This window comes from Silurus aristotelis (assembly GCF_946808225.1).
Source record: "Silurus aristotelis genome assembly, chromosome: 10".
Classification (NCBI taxonomy): Eukaryota; Metazoa; Chordata; class Actinopteri; order Siluriformes; family Siluridae; genus Silurus; species Silurus aristotelis.
The window spans coordinates 23,329,445-23,350,021 of NC_139583.1; the positions used below are offsets into that span (position 1 = coordinate 23,329,445).

Sequence of the window (20,577 nt, forward strand, 5' to 3'; positions counted from 1 at the left end):
AATAATAGTGTTCTATCTATAGACATTTTTTCCCAGAACGTTCATGCAACCTAGTGTAACTCTTCTTCAACCTGGGACTAGGACGTGACCCAGTGGTTGGGGGTCCACTGGTCTAACATATTTAAAGAATCACTTGATAAAATGTTAAGTTAGATTCCTAAAATCGCTGGGATATGCAAAAAAAAAAAACAGTTCCACTGTGCTGTTATGTAAATGTGACAAGTAAAAAGTCTTTAAATTTCCTCCCCCACCGTCACCAATAAACACACAGTCATACATCTGCATTTGTTTTACTGATGGTGAAGTCCTTCTACTGAGGTAATAAAAAAAATGCAAAATAATTCATATTATGCCACCCCTAAATCTAACCCTAACCATAATAACCAACACCCCTAAACAGAAAAAACCCTCGGACACACACAGCTGTATGTCTGTTAATGTATATCCAATACTAAAGTAGACACAATCAGCAGCTGTAAGTCTGATTAACATGCACCAACGATTTAACCCCTTAGCCTTCACCGCAGCGCCGGCGCGACGATATCCCATTGTTCTCATGTGTTAATGTTTAGCAATAGATTAAATAAAAAGGTAACCACCCAGATATAAAGTGTTAGTGTTAAATCCACACTCTGCTCAGTTACGCTCACACTACATGTCTTGTCTTCATCCTGATTAACCACGCTGAGAATAGAACGTGTGGCCTGTGGCAGGGTGGTGTTGCATGTTGCGAATACGTCGCTCGCGTAGCTTCATCTCGCTGCAGCCGGGAGATGTCCTGATTAAAGTCCTGACGTTACACTCATGAGTGACGCAAACAGCTGCAACCGTGATGACACTGACAAGCTTACAATTCGTTTTTCTCTCTCACCGCCCCACACAAAAATATGCACAAATGATGACATGGTTACGCAAGAAATCTAAACGAACAAGTCAAGGAAACGGAATGAATAATACAAGTAAAAATCTGTCTCGAAACCGACACTGGATTTCAAACCAGCAAAACACACAAACCTCTATTCAAAAAAACACATGAATGTTGTGGATAGATTGATAGACTGATAGATAGATAGATGGAGAAAGAGAGAGAGTGTGGCTGTGTTTTATTATTATTATTTAAAAAATTTTTTCCATCCTATTCCCACTGAGCATAAAGCTCCATAAGCTCCATGTGCTCCATGTGCTCCATCTGAGACATGTGAAAACAACTGACTGCATTTTTTAAAAGAAAAACAGCGACGCACAACACACTTGCACTTCAACCTCTTCCGCACAAATGTTCACAAACGCCTATGACTTTTCTAGAGTCTTTGATTGGCAGGAGAGAGAGAGCGTTACCATCCATCAAAGCTACACATCCTGCCCACACAAACACTCATCAGAATCTGATGATCTGATTTCTGCAGTCCGATGTACTCGAATTGCACACAGGCTTATTACAGAGCGCAGACAAAACCCTGCTAGTGTACAGGAAGATGAGTGTGGACATATTTATTTGAGTCTAAAGTTGATAACTAGACAAAGTTTTTTGTCATGGGGTCCAGCTAACTGATGCACAGAACAACCTAAGCAATTTTAAGCTCTCTGCAAAAACAAATAAATATTTTACTTCGGTTGGTAAAATATGTTCTTAAAGCCAAAAGTATCATTTGTCTAATCCTTTACAGTTGTTATAATTTATGCTGTGCATTTCACACCGAATTACTTAATGAGTCAGCTTTTAAACCAGCGGAAATGCAGCTCAGTTAGTGAAGGAGGTCTGCTGGTTCTATCTAAAACAGAAAGATAGAGCTACATCAAAACCTAGACAGATAGATTGATTGACTGACAGAGAGAAAGAGAGAAATAAAGACAGAAAATGTCAGTGTGTGTGTGTGTGTTTGTGTGTGATTACATGAAAGAAATCACTCACCCATGACACTACACGGCCGTTGAAACATGGCAACTTGGTGTTATCATCTGATATCTCTTCCTTCACGACCCTGTAAAGAAGAAAAAGAGAAGAGAAATAAAAAAAGAAGGAAGACAAAGGTAGGAGAAGGGCAAGAAAAAAACAGAGAAAAGAAAATTCCGAAGATTTACAGAAGAAAATCGAGTAATAGAGAAAAAAAAGAGAAGAATTAGAAGGGAAATGAAAGAAAAGAGAGAGCAAAGAGAATTCAGAAAAATAGCAGTAAGAAAAGGCGAAGAGAAAAGAAAAGAATAGAATTAGGAGAGAAAGAAAAGAAAAAAATAGAATAGCGGAGAATAGAAAAAAAGTACATAAGGATTAGAAAGAGAAGGGGAAAAAAAAGGGAAGAGAATAGAATAGAAAAAGAAAAGAGAAGAAAAAATCAAAAAGAGAAATAGTAGAGAAAGAGAAGGACAAGAGAAAAAGAAGAGAAAGAGAAGAGAGGAGAATTTATTATTAGGAAAAACTTGAAAACACCAAAAATCAAATGCTGAACTCTAAAATGTTTAATATGATGCTTCATGTCTCAGAAACTGCAAAGAGTGAACTGCGAGTGAATATTTCAGTACTACAATGTTGATCTGCATCCATTTTTTCTCATCAGCAATTCCTCCTGATCCATTTTATTCATCAGTTCAATGAGTTAAGATGTTTCTGGCACTAGTTTAGCTTTTAGAGCCTGTAGTCTTCAGTGCTTACCGTTTCAGAACTACATATCACAACATACCCAACCTTCTCCAAATCTGATTTTAATACAAGTACAGAAAAAGTTTTGATATTTTCTTTTAGTTTAGGGCTGCAGCTATCTATTATTTAAGTAATCGAACCTTCTACCGATTATTCTATCGATCAATCAAGTAATCAGGTAAGAAGTATCTTCTTTATTAAAGAGCAACACTAAATTTACAAGAGATAGGTCAATAAGACAGGTCTCTTAAAATGAACAAGTCATTTGTTTCCTTTTTAGAAAAATGTAAATTTTTATTGCTGAAATTGCAATCTGTTTAAACTAAACCCATTTAGTGCATTTAATTGCCATATTACATCAAAATGCAAATATTAATATATAAATGTTTTAGTTGGAAATTATCCCAAAATGTTTCTTTGGACTGAATTTTCTCCCCGTTTCTTAATTTTCAATTCTGCAGCGTCTTCTGTATTTACCTGTTCAGAGCGCTCCAGTGGTGCGTCAGTAATAATGGTCCGTGGGGAAACACAATGCTCCACAATGTGTAGTTAAATGAATTAAAGATGCAATAAGGCATATAATTTGCCTCAAAGATTTTTTTGTATTCGAATTATTTGAGGAATCGTTTCAGCCCTAATTTAGTAATCGTGAATTAAACAAACAAACGACAAAAAAAAGATGACCAAATGACATTTGTTATTTGAATTACACACGAGTTACACAACAGCACAGCAAATGGAGCAGCATTACATAGGTCAATTTATACACACAACCCAATTTAACTTTAACTAAACAATCACTTACACACAAACACACACACACACTTCCGCCCCCTCCCCCTTTCTCCCTTCTTAAAAAGGTGTTGACCTTGAATGACCCGTGTTGTCATGGAAACCAATGTGAAAGAAGACAATCTGAGCCAAGGCGCATGATGTATTAATAATAGAACTGTTTATAGCGATCATGGCGATTTCATACATTATAAATCTAAACTTTAATCACATCCTCACTCACACAATCACACACACACACAGACACACATTTAAACGGCAGCACACGTTTGTGACGGAAGATGAATAGAATAGTTCTCTCTATCTTTCTTTGGACCGCACCTGTTCCATTGCAGACCCCATAAAATGGAATTGCTTTTTTCGTTTTTTGTGTGTGTGTGTGTGTGTGTGTGTGTGTGTGTGTGTGTGTGTGTGTGTGTGTGTGTGTGGACAGAGATGAAGACATGTATCCAGGTGCAAAGAAAAAATCATATAAATCAAATCATAACTCGTCCGTTGGTTTGGTAAATTGTGTGAAATGAAACACTGTCCTCTAGACATCACAGACTTCTTCTTCTTCTTTCGGCTGCTCCCATTAGGGGTCGCCACAGCGGATCATCCGTCTCCATACCACCCTGTCCTCTATATCTGCCTCTTTTACACCAACTACCTGCATGTCATCCCTCACCACACCCATAAACCTCCTCCTTGGCCTTCCTCTTTTCCTCCTACCTGGTGGCTCCATCTTCAGCATTTTTCTACCAATATAATTCCTGTCCCTTCTCTGCACATGTCCAAACCATCTCAATCTCGCCTCCCTCACCTTGTCACCAAAACGTCCTACATGCGCTGTCCCTCTAATAAACTCATTTCTAATCTTGTCCATCCTCGTCACTCCCAACGAAAACCTTAACATCTTCAGCTCTGCTACCTCCAGCTCCACCTCCTGTCTTTTACTCAATGCCACTGTCTCTAATCCATACAACATCGCAGGTCTCACCACAGTCCTATAAACTTTCCCTTTCATTCTTGCAGATACTCTTATCACAAATCACTCCTGTCACTCTTCTCCACCCACTCCACCCTGCCTGCACTCTTTTCTTTACTTCCCTAACACACTCTCCATTACTTTGCACTGTTGACCCCAGGTACCTGAACTCCTCCACCTTCTCCACCTCTTCTCCCTGCAACTGCATCACTCCACTGCCCTCCCTCTCATTCACACACATGTACTCTGTCTTACACCTACTGACTTTCATTCCCCTTCTCTCCAGCGCATATCTCCACCTCTCCAGGCTCTTCTCAACCTGCTCTCTACTCTCACCACAAATCACAATATCATCTGCAAACATCATAGTCCAGGGAGACTCCTGTCTGACCTCGTCCGTCAACCTGTCCATTACCACTGCAAACAGGAAAGGGCTCATGGCCGATCCTTGATGCAGTCCAACCTTCACCCTGAACCAGTCTGTCGTACCTACTGCACACTTTACTGCCGTCACACTGTCCTCATACATGTCCTGCACCACCCTCACATACTTCTCTGACACACCTGACTTCCTCATACAATACCACAACTCCTCTCTTGGCACCCTGTCGTACGCTTTCTCTAAATCCACAAATACACAATGCAGCTCCTTCTGTCCTTCTCTATACTTCTCCATCAACATCCTCAAAGCAAATAAGGCATCTGTGGTGCTCTTCCTCAGCATGAAACCATACTGTTGCTCACAGATGGTCACCTCTTCTCTCAGCCTGGCTTCCACTACTCTTTCCCATAACTTCATGGTGTGACTGATCAACTTAATTCCCCTGTAGTTACTGCAGGTCTGCACATCTCCCTTATGCTTAAAGATCGGTACCAGCACACTCCTTCTCCATTCCTCAGGCATCCTCTCCCCTTCCAGAATCCTGTTAAACAATCTGGTTAAAAACTCCACTGCCATCTCTCCTAAACATCTCCACGCTTCTACCGGTATGTCATCTGGTCCAACCGACTTTCCATTCTTCATCCTCTTAATCGCTGCTCTCACTTCCTCCTTACTAATCCTATCTACATCCTGCTTCACCAACTCCACATCCTCCAACCTTCTCTCTCTCTGATTTTCCTCATTCATCAGCTGCTCAAAATACTCCCTCCATCTTCTCAACACACTCTCCTCACTAGTCAACACAGTTCCCTCTCCATCCTTTATTGCTCTAACTTGCAGTACATCCTTCCCAGCTCGGTCCCTCTGCTTGGCCAATCGGTATAAATCCTTTTCTCCTTCCTTAGTGTCCAACCTCTTATACAGCTCCTCATATGCCTTTTCCTTGGCTTTCGCCACATCCCTTTTAACCTGCTGCCGCATCTCCTTGTACTCCTGCCTACTTTTCTCATCACTCTGTCGATCCCACTTCTGTTTTGCCAACCTCTTTCCCCTAATGCTCTCCTGCACTTCCTCATTCCACCACCACGTCTCCTTGTCTTGCTTTCTATTTCCAGATGTCACACCAAGTACTTTTCTAGCTGCCTCCCTCATCACTCCTGCAGTAGTTGCCCAATCATCCGGCACCTCTTCACCACCACCAAGCCCCTGTCTCACCTCTTCCCTGAACCTCACACTACAGTCTTCCTCCTTCAGTTTCCACCATCTTATTCTTCTTTCAAACCTTACTTTTCTCCTCTTCTTCTTCGCCTCCAAAACCATCCTACAGACCACCATCCGATGCTGTCTAGCTACACTGTCCCCCGCCAACACCTTACAGTCTCCAATCTCCTTCAGGTTGCATCTCCTACACAGAAGATAATCCACCTGTGTGCACCTTCCTCCACTCTTATACGTCACCCTGTGATCCTCCTTCTTCTTAAAATACGTGTTCACCACTGCCATTTCCATCCTTTTAGCAAAATCTACCACCATCTGCCCTTCCACATTCCTCTCCTTAAAACCATACCTACCCATCACCTCCTCATCACCTCTGTTCCCTTCACCTACATGCCCATTAAAGTCTGCCCCAATCACCAATCGTTCTTTCCTAGGTACACCATCTACCACTTCATCTAATTCACTCCAGAATCTTTCTTTCTCCTCCATCTCACAGCCAACTTGTGGAGCATAGGCACTGATGACATTTATCATCATCCCTTCAACCTCCACCTTCACGATCATCACCCTATCAGAAACTCTCTTCACCTCCACTACACTCTTACTGTACGCTTCCTTCAGAATCACCCCTACACCATTTCTCTTCCCATCCACACCATGATAAAACAGTTTAAACCCACCTCCAATGTTCCTGGCCTTACTCCCTTTCCACTTGGTTTCCTGAACACACAACACATCTACCTTTCTCCTCTCCATCATATCAGCTATCTCTCTCCCTTTACCCGTCATAGTACCAACATTTAAAGTACCAACCCGAACCTCTACTCTCCTACACTGCTCCTTTTCCTGCCGTCTTTGTAGACGCCTTCCTCCTCTCCTTCTCCTCCTTCGGCCAACAGTAACCCAATTTCCACCGGTACCCTGTCGGCTAACGATACCTGTGGCGGTCGTTGTTAACCCGGGCCTCGACCGATCCGGTATGAAATTCTCATTTGTGATCCGCATATTTGATTTGGCACATGTTTTACGCTGGATGCCCTTCCTAACGCAACCCTCCCCATTTACCCGGGCTTGGGACCGGCACTAAGAGTACACTGGCTTGTGCCCCCCTAATGGCTGGGTTCTAGACATCACAGACTGATGATTCAATATGGTGGTGTGGGGGGTAGAAGGGGTGGGCAGGTTGGGGTGAGATGCAGGTTTCAGACATATAGACCCTTTTGGTGGATGTAAACAAGATGTGTATATAATCTTATATATATATATATATACACACACACACACACACACATACAAATACATATATAAAGATTTAATGTTTGCTAAAACGTTATCCACGTATTATTATGTTATGATACATTTCTCAATTATAGGCACTACTTAGCTACTTTGGAAGAGTTTAACTCTAGACCCGTATATACAGATTCTTTGTGCCTTGTCCACATCCCAGTCAACATTTAGTCCCAATTTGCTGGTATAACAACCTCCACTCTTCTGGGAAGAGGTTCCACTAGATTTTAGAGTGTGTTTGTGTAGATTTGTGCTCATTCAGCTAAAGGGTGTTAGTAAAGTCAGGTACTGATGTAGGGTGAGGAGGCCTGGGTGCAGTCAGTGCTCCAATTTTATTCCAAAGGTGTTCAATAGGGTTGAGGTCTGAGCTCAAAATCCTCCACTGTATCCTCATGGAGCTGGCTTTGTACACAGGTGCATTGTCATGCTACAACAGATTTGGGTCTGCTAGTTCAAGTGAAGGGAATATTTTATTTTGCATCCAGTGACATCCTAAAGAATCATATGCCTCAAACTTTGTGTTTTAACATCTTCTTTACAAGCAGCTCCTTAGTGAGCACACTGCATAGCAAACTAGCATTTTTAGGTTATAAATGAGGCATGTTAGCTAACTAGCAAGCTAAACCTGTTAGATTCTTACTCAGCATCCAACTTTTACTTATTTGACAGTTAGCGATTTAGCTCCTTTTTACATATTATCCTTTCTATGATCCAGTAATAGAAACACCTTAAGTAGTAGTGTACAGAATTGTGAAGCAAAAGGTAAAGTTTTTTCGACATGACAAATCCACAATTAAACAGTGACTTTTGTGCTACAGATGTATTTCTGCAATGTGTCAATGTCCAGTGAGTAGTAACTACCAATATGAAATACATTTACACACATTTATATTATACATACATATTTACATTTTCATTTATAAATACACAAATACATTTTTATTTGTAAATATTTGTAATATATTAGTTTAATCGTTTCACATTAAACATAATCACCGAGTTGATTCTTGACAAACTATGAGGTAAGTGTAAGTTTTAAGTTTATGGGCTATTTTTATGGGTCATTTTTAACAACTTTTTATTTGATCAAGTCATTTACATTTTACAGTTATGACATTTAGCAGACATGCTTATTCAGAACGACTTACAGGAAACAGTTAAGGGGTTAAGGGCCCAGCAGTGGCAGCTTGGTGTACTGGGATTTGAACTTATGACCTTCCGATCCAGAGTCCAATGCCTTAACCACTAAGCTACCAACTACAGCACAGTGGCTATTTTTTGCCCAAACTACACTAGGATAGATAGATCGATAATTTTGCCAAACTCTAAACACAAAAGCTACATTCACAAATACAGAGGCTTGCAGCTTAAAGCGACCAAAGATCACTTTCCCAGCAAAGTGAGTGACAAAATGTGGGTGTACCCAGCATCCTTTATGCAAATATGAAACAAAATGATGCAACAGCTACAAATGGTAGTGAAGAAAGTAGAGCCCTGGTGATCCGTCTCCCGATTTGTGGAACATTATATGCATCACTGACTAATTAAAGTAGTAACACCTACCGGTGATGCCATAAAACAATAACAGTTAAATATCAAATAACATTTTGGAAACACTTGGAGAGACTTAACAAGACACAGGTTAAGCCGAGCATGTGAAGATTTATTGAACGTCAACTGTGGCATGTCAACTATTCGTGCATGAACATGTGCACAGCACCTCTGTTCTCCATTTGGGGCTAAAACGTTTCCACTTCATCGCGCTGTATTTGGCGACACAAGCTAAAACCTTTTTGCATCACAGCTGTCATAACTAAAATTACTGACATACATCTGCATCTGATGAAGTTAATTGGTTGGACAGGTAGTCACATGACTGTATAGTACCACATCACATTACGCAATAATTCTCACAGTCTGCCTAAAACAACATTATGTCGTACACCATATGCCATATATATATATATATATGGCAAGAACATATTATACAGTATACACTTTCCACAGAGCATTAATTTCTGGCATTAGACGAAATGTCCTGCAACAGCAACATGATGTCCCTGACTCAGGCAGCCACTCAATCCACCCCACCCCCATCCCATTCACCGAAACTGGGACAGACAGAGGAAAGAACATGATCCTTCGACAGCCCGTCTAGCAGTTTCCAAACTCTAAATGTCTGTCTAAGAGATTACAGTCGACTATAATAATGCACTGCTAACAGCCCGACTTCCTCTCATATCTCTACATCTTTCACCTCCCTCTTTTACACCCTGCTATTACAACTACTACATCTTTTAAGACTGTGCTACTTGATGTAGCACTAGACAGCTATTAATCACAGTCTACTGCAATTACTTTTAACACACTGTGCTTTCTGCAACCTGCCAATACTTTTTTACTGCAGAGACAGAATATGCTCTACTCTTGAAGGAGAATTTCCTACCTTTGTTTCTAAACTGTTTTTCAAAACAGACTCCATTTTTAAAGATACGTTTTACTGCTTAAATTATTGTAAACGTTTTCATACTCTCTCATATATAGTGGCTGTCAACCCCTGATAATTCACGGTTCGGAACTCGCGGTTTTGAAAATTTGCGGGTTATTATTTGGAACCTAACCAACAGCAAGTTGCGGATTATCTTACAATTCGCGGGAATCCGCAGCGGCACCGAATGTTCAGGAACGATAGGAATAACATTTTAAACTATGTTTTAACTAACAAATTTCATAAAATTTTTTAAAACACATCATTGTATTATTCATTTTAAGTGATAAAGCAATTATGTCTATTAATTCTCATTTTCTGTTGAGTATAATGTCCAGATGAATTCACTAAGGTACCATAGGGGCTGTACAAATAGACATATTCAAGACGAGTACAGGATGAGTCAAATGGCTGCAATTAGTCAAATGAGAATTTATTGTCCTTCTATGCAGCCTGTATACAATAGAAAGAAATGTTGTATTTTTTTTACAGGACCATAATATAAGCCTCCTTTCCCTAATCCTACCTGTAAGTATTTCTTTGTAAACAATGAAATTCAATTTTAAACCACATCTCTAAAACCTAGTCTACATAACACTAAGCTATAAAAGGCTAGCTTATATTTAATCCAATTATTTAGATCTCCCATATTGCACGATCAGTAATATACTAATGCAGCGGTCCCCAACCTTTTTTGCGCCACTGACCGGTTTAATGTTTTTACGGACCGGCCTTTAAGGTGTGGTGGAAAATACAACAAAATAAAATGATATGAGTGGCATAAAAACTGGTATTTTATAAATATAATAATAAACTCGAATCCACTGTGTTGTTGTTTGTTCATTTTGCTAGCTTGGGGGTTTGAATTTAGAGGTAATGTATTATGTGTTAGCGACCGGAGCAGCCCCTTTAAGAACGTAGCAGATGGAGGTAAGACATGTGACCGAGGCATCATGACATGCATCAAGAGTGAGTCATAGACAGATGTGGCGGAGAGAATCTGGTAATTCTCCAAAATAAAACATCCTTCAGAATCAGATAATAAATCAAATGGAAATAATGTAAGTTATGTCTTTCTGTGAGGCCTGGTACCAACTGACCCACGGACCGGTGCCAGACTCATGTCTGAGGTGTTGTCTGAAGTGAAACTGCCTTACAATGTCCTGATGATGGAGCAGAGCCTCAGACAGATATGCTAGTCTGGAGACCATTGAACTTTTTATATCCTGAGCAACTGCCAAGTTAAAATTCCTTGTAAGTGAGGCTTGTTGGCTAATAAAACTGATCTTGTATTAAATCCATGCACACGCCCATCAATCATCTTTGTCCTTTGCGTTCGGACGTCACTGCACACGCTTCCTAATGTGCAAGATCGTTTACATTACAGTAAATAGAGAAAGACACGTATGAGTTCAATCCAGCCATTTCTTCACTATGATGACTGACTCACTCTCTCTCTCTCTCTCTCTCTCTCTCTCTCTCTCTCTCTCTCTCTCTCTCTCTCTCTCACACACACACACACACACACACACACACACACACACACACACACACACACAAAGGGTGGTATGGTTTAAAATGTTTCATAATATAAGCTGTAATAAGATGAATTCACAGTGTCACAGGATTAGTTATCCATTTTGAAAAACAAATAATGTGGTGCTTAGCATCTTTGCATGTCTTTGTATGTACAATAAAAACCTTTCTCAAAAAAAATATATATGGGGTTTAGGAAGCTTGTTCCAGAAGCTGTGGACAGACTTCTAAAAAAAAAAAAAAAAAAAAAAAGGGTGTGTGGCCAGCTCTCAATGCCTTTTTTAAATCCAAATCCACGTATCTACATTTTCAAGGGGTGTTAAATAAAAATGCATTTCTCTAAAGTTTCTCTAAGTGGCAATGCATTAAATGCATTTAAAAAAGACATTTAAATATCACCATTGTGCTACCGATATTTTCTATACCTTTGGCTCGAAATGCATTTTGAAATACACAATACATTTTGCTACGAATATCACGGTGTTATGATGAAAATACAATCCTAAGTGTCCTAAACGTCGGTCTAATTTTACGGCAATTTACATTTAATAGATTTTTTTGCTACTATTTATGCTTTTGACATGTTACACATCAAATCAGATAAATTAAGTAATACATTTTCATTTTAATTTGTACATATGCTAATGGAAAATGTAAATTTAACTATTAAATACATTTAAAGGCATCAAAGCCAGAACTATGAATATATGGTTTACATGGGCTGGAGTGGAAAATCTTAAGTGATCTGCGATAGAGCTCTGACCTCATTCCCATTAAACAACCTTGAAATGAAATGAAACATTGAGTGCACCCCAGGCCACCATTCCTTACATCAGTACCTGACTTTACAAACACCCTTGTGCACGAATGAGCACAAATCTCCACACAAACACATTCAAAAATCTTGTGGAACACCAGAGGAGTGTGTGCAGCTACAACAGCAAATAGGGACAAAATGTGAAATAGGATTTTCAAAAAGCACAAAGAATCTTATGGTCAGGTGTCCACAAACGAATGTGTGTCCATATAGCATTTTAAAATACAGTGGAACCCGGTTACCTCGCCCTCGGTTACCTCGACAACCCTATTAAGTCGACGTTTTTGAAGTGGAACCGCCAAATTCTCGCTTTTTCTAAGCATTTTTTATCGGTTATGTCGCCGAACCCTGATATCTCGAGCACAAGGGGGGAAAAATTTGCCATTTAACGCCGGTTATCTCGGTGCAGCCACAGAACAACTCGCGGAAGTGGCGGAAAAATCAAACCTTACAGCTGCTACAGGTGTTGTATTGTATACTGGTGAATCTCTGCTGTTAGTTAATGCTTGTGTTCGTAGTGTTAGTAGGGGCGCGGCGCGGCTTTGGGAAGAAAAGAGCAGCTGTTGAGAGAGTGCCGGTGGGAAGACACGTAACGGGATACGCATGAGCGATAACAACGACCGCCGTGAACCAACATATACCAACAATAACGGACAGTGAGAGTGTGGAAGTTTAAATAGGAGCTGGTGATGATGATAAACGAGCACCAGATGTGTGCGATTGAAGCCGGGAGCTTCAGAGAAAGCGGCCGAGAAAACACCTGACACGCTGAAGGGGGCGCCGAAGGGGGCGTGAAAGGTTGATTCCTGACAGATAAACATGTACTGTATGTATTTTTATAGCATGCCTTCATCAAATAAATCGCGGCAACGCTGTTGTGTAAAAAAAAACTTCAAAAACACGTGCTTGGTCATTCTCATTTATTAACGCACATCATGTACATAAAGAAATTTCAAGCACGTTAATATACTGCCGCCATTTTGATTTTCGTTTATCTCGATCATCGGTTATCTCCATGCTTTTTGGCGACCCCCTAGGACATCGACATAACACGGTTCCACTGTACATTACATTGTAGAAAAAGTGCAAATACTGTCCAACACCACTTCCTCTAGTTATCTGTACATGCCTTTTTATAATGTAATCTCGACTCTTACTATTAACCTAGGGGTTAAAAGTAATATATTGGGAAATTATAATTTTATAATATTATTTTCATTATGATTCCTATATTCTTATTTCATTACTTTTTAACCCCTAAAGAGGCAGTGACAATAAAAACTAAGACACATTATTAAGGGGACACATATGAAATCTTTTAGTTTTCTCACCTCATTTGGTGTCACCTAATTAACCAGCCCCTCAAGTGTATTTGAGGAAATGAGGTTTCCTGAGAAAACTGCTTCATATTAATGAAATAAAGATCCTCTTCTTTTAGGCGCTGTTATTGCCCCTTGGGTTATTGTCTTGTGTCCTTCGTTTGGACTTCATTTGCCTCTTGTATCTATAAAATGTATAAGCACGCTGTGCACACATAGTGAATGACTTTCTGAGACCATGAACCATAGTCAATGATGGAATGGTGTGTTTTCCTGATTTGATTTAAATATATATTTTTAATACATTGGACTTTTTTAAAAATAAACAGTAAAACATAAATAAAGTTTGAAGACATTAAATACATTATATGTAAGGGATAATCCACAGCTACGAGTGCATGCATGTGAATTATGTGCGCATTACTGTGTCACGTCTCTACTAATAATAAAGCCGTTGCATGTTAATTCATTCGTGCAGTTTTAATGTTAGTTTTTCCAGTTCATTAAATTCATCCTGTGCCTCGGCCCATGTATCAAAATGCCATTTACCATATACATTATGTGACATGAAATAATTGACTTTTTAGCTCAGTGAGGTAATTAGAAAATGTCCACAATTGCTGCCTTGAGCTGAATGTAATTGTGATTATACGTTACTATGATTACAGTTGTTTGTAGTGCAGCACGTTCATTTAGAATGTGATCAATCTGACCAAAATGCATTCTGACAGACCGCACACTATATGGACAAAAGTTTGTGGACACCTGAACACAAGATTCGTATGTGCTTTTTGAACATCCCATTCTACATTTAGTGTCCATTTGCTGTTATAATAACCTCCACTCTTCTGGGAAAAAGTTCCAATAAAACTTTGGAGCAGACCTGTGGTGATTTGTTCTCATTCAGACACAAGGGCATTAAAGAAGGTCAGGAACTGATGTAGTTGCAGTCAGCATTCCGAATCATCCCCAAGTTGTTTAATAGGGTTGAGGTCAGATTCAGAGCTCCAGACTGCAACTAAATTTGCGACCAAAAGTATCAATTTGCTATGGTATGAGCACGACTCAGAAAATGTTTTGCGACTTCTTCTTATGCGAGCAGAGAAATTGCGGGGAAAATTGATTTCATTGACGGAACAAATCACTGAAAAAAAGAGACAGTAAGAAAACGGCGTTGCCAAAAGCATAAAAATGCACGTGATTACGTAATTGCGGAAAACGCTCCGAAAAAAAACGCAGATAGTGCCCGCAGTGTTTCGTGCATGCGGACTGCGTGACAAAAAAGAATGGGAAGAGCTAAAAAAATTTAATTTAACAGCGCCGGTATGATCGCTTCAGTTCCCAGGCCATAATGTAAAAAGATAGCAGATGTACACATGACAGGATGACCGGAATAAGTGTTTTTAATGTTTTAAAAGTGCATTCTTGTGTGACACTTACAAATATCATTTGGCAGCTGTTGTTTTACTCATATGAACAAATGGCTTCTTAATTGATTGGGCCAGAGCTTAATAGCAGACTACTCAATATCTTCTGCTCTAACATATATATTCTATACACCGATCAGGTATAACATTATGACATTATAACATTATGACTGGTGAAGTGAATAACACTGATTATCTCCTCATCATGGTATATGTTAGTCGGTGGGATTTATTAAGCAGCAAGTGAACATTTTGTCCTCAAAGTTGATGTGTTAGAAGCAGGAAAAATGGGCAAGCGTAAGAATTTGAGCGAATTTGACAGGTTTGTGATGTCTAGATGACTGGGTCAGAGCATCTCCAAAACTGCAGCGCTTGAGGGCTGTTCCCAGTCTGCAGTGTCAGTATCTATCAAAAGTGGTCCAAGGAAGGAACAGTGGTGAACCGGTCATGGGCGGCCAAGGCTCACTGATGCATGTGGGGAGCGAAGGCTGGTTGGTGTGGTCCGATCCATTGGACAAGCTTCTGTATCTCAAATTGCTGAAGAAGTTAATGCTGTTGATGCTCGACTGTTCAGGACTGTTTTAGCAGCAAAAGAGAGACCAACACAATATTAGGCAGGTGGCCATAATATTATGCCTGATTGGTGGGCATAAAGTTATGCCTGGTGTATCATCATGGAGCTGGCTTTGTGCACAGAGGCAGTGTAATGTCGGAACAAGTTTGGGTCTTATAGTTAAAGTGAAGGGAAAATTTCATGCTAGGGTATCCAAAGACATCTGAAACAATTGTGTGCCTTGAACTTTGTGGTAAAAGTTTTAAGAAGAACTATATATATATATATATATATATATATATATATACAGTGGAACCTCGGAGCTCGCGGCCTCAGCGCTCGCGACCTCGCATGCTCGCGACTTTCATTCCGACCGGCGACTCTCATTCAGATCGGCTCGCGAGCAACCGCGAGCTGCTCAAAACACTACTTTTAACATTTCTAATCAAGGTTTATCTCATTAAAATTGTCTAAAAAATGCTTTAAAACTATTTTTATTATGTATTATTATACTGTACTTCTCTACTGCATACTTTACTGTACCTGTACTTAATTTTTTTTTATTAAGCATTGTAATTGCTGTTAATTTACATAAAGTATTGTTAAAATAGTCTAATAATTAAGTGTTATGGAGTGAAATAGTGTTATTTACTCATTTAAATCGATTTCGTATAGTGTTCTTTGGGTTTTTACTGGGTTGGAAGGGGCGTATTAAAAGGTCGCGAAAATTCGGAACTTGCGACCGGTCTTGGTCCCTAACCCTTGCGAGCTCCGAGGTTCCACTGTATATATATATATATATAAAAATGATTCCTACCATGTATCGTAACATCTTTGAGAAACCCAATATGGTATTTTTGACATATCAGCCACTGCTACTGTATTTTTTGGAAATGTATTTGGAACATTCACATGTGCCATGGGTTCTTCTGAGTTTGCAGTAACCGAGTGTTCCAGTGTGGCTTTACATCTGCTCAGGCTAGGAAATAACAGCTTTACAGTTTTCCCTCCACTAAAAGCCCTTTTCTAGTACACTCTCATTTTCGCTGCTGCTTTTGGCCCTCGTATTTCTCCTCAAGTTCTTTCAACATCTCTACAGCCTCTTGTCCAGAAAATCACCATAGTAGTATTTTTAAGTGTTGCAATAATATTGGAAATATTGGCTGCTAAAATATGTGAAATCCTGCTGCATGTTAGGGGGATTTTGTCTGAATTCAGCCCGAACATCCACACATGTGAAGGAATGCTTACACCTGGCAATAAAATAGATCCCTACAGCCAAACCTAATTGTGGGGATTTCTGGGCGATAGGGTCATTTGAGGATGCAATGAACTTTTGTGCCGAAAGTATCAGCTGATGCCAAATTCATCTTGTGTGAAATCGCATGCTGTACCACAGTTCACCAAGTGGACATTGCCATGAGTCAGATTACTTTTCCCTCAAGATTTAACTTGGATTTAATTGGAATTTGCACGCCTTAAAATAGAACCCACCCAAAAAAAAAAACTCTGACAACAGCCAGATTTGGAGGAAAAAAGGCAGGAAAAAAAGGTCAGCTACAAAATTCTTGGCATCCTAGGATAAATGGAAAAGAAAAATGCTATGCAAATGTTTTTCATGGTTAGACATCTTTGGGGTGGATCTCAGTAGCATTGACTATGGAATGCTTAATGTTAAGCGGGCTAGTTTGAGTATTTAGAAAGCATCCAAAAAAGAAAAGATTAGAAAAGTATACGGAAAAATTGTCATGCCCAAAAGCGCAAAATATTAAACTTTTAATGTTATTTAAAACATATCTATAAAATAAATGTTAGTATGGGATTTAATTCTCTTTTGGTTTCTTGGTTCGTGTGCAGGGTTGCCAGGTCTGAAAGAAATTTCCACCTAACTTACAACCTCCAACAACCTTACATGACGCAATCCAAAAAAAAAAGGAAAAGTCGTATCTACTTTCTTTCTACTTTTTGTGCCTGAATCAACTTTCCAACCACAACCTTTGTCAAATATATAAATTTTGCAACTTGTGAGTAATTAATAAAAATAATGAGCTTCAAGCAGTTGATAAGCAGTTAAAAATGTTGTAAACACAGACATGTGTTATATTTTACATCCAGCAGTTTAATTAAATCATGATTTCACCTTTGTATACAAAAAGACTATACAAGTAAATTTCTCTTTGTTTCTAGTTTTTCCTTCAACCAGTTCCTTACAGCAAAAGTATACAGGCGAATGAAGGCACAGGAGAGTCCAAGGAGTGCATTTGTTTTGTTCTTGATCATTTCCTGGCCACTAATTTGTCATGCACCAAAAGTTGATTGCTGGAACCATTGTCTATCAGCAAAAATCCATCTGGATAGTTTTTCCGGCTTTCAGTCCGCTGTCATTTTTTGCTTAGTATAAATTTTTACTAGTATAAATAGTTCAAAAAATTATTTTTTTTATACGTTGATAATAACATGAACGCACAATATATACCAAATTGACACCTGAGTGTCAAACATCACTATGGACTATGAATTTGTGCTTAATTTGAAACCACATGTTCATAAGCTTTATTTTCTGCACATTAGGAATATGTATTGGGAGTTCAGAGTAGTCTGAATCTCCAAATCCTCTAAATGATGTTATCGAAGTACAAAATTGATATTTTGCAATCATATATTATATTTAGATATTTATATTATGCCCACTCTTTTGGTTTGGGGCTTCAACTGTTTTACTTTTTTTTTTTTTTTTTTTTATAATTTTGAATATTATGGTTTTACAGCCAATATATTTTCAAATTGACTTTGTTGGTGTAACGATACACAAAATTCAAATTTGATATGCTACTATACTGAACGGTCTCAATATGATTTAGTTAAAAACAAGATTTGCTTGTGAAACAAAGTGTTCACCAAACAACCTTACCTGAAACTATCACGAAAAAAATGGAACAGTCGTAACTTTTTTCTACATTTGTGCCTGAATCGACTTTCCAACCATAATCTTGATTCAGTCCTAACTCAATTCTGTGTCAAACATCTCTATTTGGGTCAGAATCGACATTAAGTGAGTGCAAAAAAATAGCAATAAATATATTTTTTGGGATTTTGTTCAACACCATGGCAGATAAAATAACAATATTTCAAACTGCTAGTAAATGATCATTGTGTTTTACTTCTATAATAAAAGCTTGCTAGGGGTCTGATATTGACCTTGACGGACACACACACACACCATCCAGGGTGTGCATTCCCAGTGGAACCGGGCCACTGTATCCGGTCCGTGTGTGTGTGTGTGTGTGTGTGTGTGTGTGTGTGTGTGTGTAATATATATATATATATATATATATATATATATATATATATATATATATATATATATATATATATGTGAGTGTGAGTGTGAGTGGGTGTGTGGAAAAGCTGCATTGATTTGTAGGCAGAGTTGACCGCTAATAAAGAGGAATTTTGTCTTCACAGGCAGCTTTTATTAAATTTGCTCCAGACAAGAGGAGACAAATAGGAACCCTGAACCCCCACGGAAAGGGAGTGGAGGAAGAGAATGAGACGAGGGAGAGAGAGAGAGGGAATAAGGCTGATGGATAGCTAGAAGTCAAATAAAGAGCCTGCTATCACTGTCAAACACACCACAAAACACACTAAAAAGACAACTTCTGGATTAATAAACCACACTGCTTAAACACACAAACACACACACACACACACACACACACACACAATGCCAATAAGCATCAAAATGCACACAAACTCCAAAGGCAAATATTCCCAAATGCACACAGGCTCATAGTTTCAAACCCCAGCAGGCACTAAACACGGCTGGAAAATAAAGCAGGGAAAGTAGGTCAGCCTCATGAAGAAACACTAATTCAGGCTGAGACAAAGTAACAGAATGCACACGGAAAGAACCTCGACTGTTAAAACAAGCCAGGGCCACAGTGACCTCTCTCTCTCTCTCTCACACTCTTTCTCATATGCAAACCTCTAGCAAGATTATGCAGTGATGCTGCCAGATATAGTTTTTAAAAAATACCAGTCATTTTACCCGCCCATCATCTGCAGATCTGCAAAACAGCCAAAGGTCACTAAAGAAAAAGAGAGGACAAAATAAGTAGATAAAAAAGAGTCCAGATTGCAAAATTGATGCAAGATGGAAAGACAGAGTAAGACAGAGGGAAAGATGGAGAACATGCTGAATGGATCAGCTCCACAATCCGAATCCGGCAGCAAAATTACAGTGAAGTCAATATTTATGACTCACGCTCGCCACAATCCAGGAAAACATGCGATTTCCGAATATGTCAATGACGCACTAATGCGGTGGTTCTTTTTCAGTTTCCTGGTCGGACAGTAAAAACTCCCATCGGCAGGAACGAAGCTTCATGTCAGACTAATGTGATTATGGGGTGGGTTAAAAGATTTAGTAGCAGTGGGCAGCAGTGTGTGTTCCAGACCTCACAACACTGGGTTCTCATGTGTGACAGCTATTGGCTCTCAGTGTCACGTAAGTTTCAACTTTTGTGCTGTAACGATTTTCTGATCACAGGAAATGAAAAGTGCCATCAATATATGAACCAGAACTGTTAACGAACTGGAGTACGTTAATTTGTTCACCTTTGTTGTACGAGTGTTGCATTGAGAAAAAACATCTCATGCTCTAATCGATCCAAAAAATTCTTCTATGTGACAGCAAATCGATAAATAGGCCCAATCATGGCGTCCAATCATAGCCTGGTGCTCCATCTGTCCATGCTGTGCATATATTGGGATGATCATCATGATGTTAATGACCAAACAGTCCAGGCAGCTGCTGTGTGAGAGTCCTAAGGGAGAATGACAGCCCACCACACACACACACACACAAAACCCATCAGGAAAATGAAGCCAGCTGCTATAAACGCCTTTGCTGTTACGACCAAAAACCTATTTCAACACTGATTTCTGTCACAATCAGTTTTATAAAAAGAATCCCTCTGAGAAACCTGCTACCTCCTTCTGAAGCTTCTAAAACTTAATCGGCTTATTCTATAAATATCGGCCACATTTGTGTATTCCAGCAGTGTGGCTATTTTTGTACGTATTAACTTTTTGACTACAGATACCAGAAGTCCCATTTATTACTAGTGGTCTTCTTTTTTTAAAGCCCT

At 39.3% G+C, this 20,577-nt stretch overlaps 1 protein-coding gene across 2 annotated transcripts in view; it reads right to left on the reverse strand.

Moving 5' to 3' along the window:
* The window catches only part of dvl3b (dishevelled segment polarity protein 3b), a 57,471-nt gene that overhangs the window by 23,341 nt on the left and 13,553 nt on the right, over nucleotides 1–20,577 (reverse strand). Inside the window, exons 2-3 of one of the 2 annotated variants that reach the window (XM_083552974.1) lie at nucleotides 20,045–20,253; nucleotides 1,913–1,982 (exon numbers count right to left, since the gene is read on the reverse strand). In XM_083552974.1, coding sequence (XP_083409100.1) covers nucleotides 1,913–1,982; nucleotides 20,045–20,079 — 105 coding nt within the window. In that variant the 5' untranslated portion in view covers nucleotides 20,080–20,253. The remainder of the gene's footprint in view (nucleotides 1–1,912; nucleotides 1,983–20,044; nucleotides 20,254–20,577) is intronic. The other variant, XM_083552973.1, reaches the window with a different exon arrangement.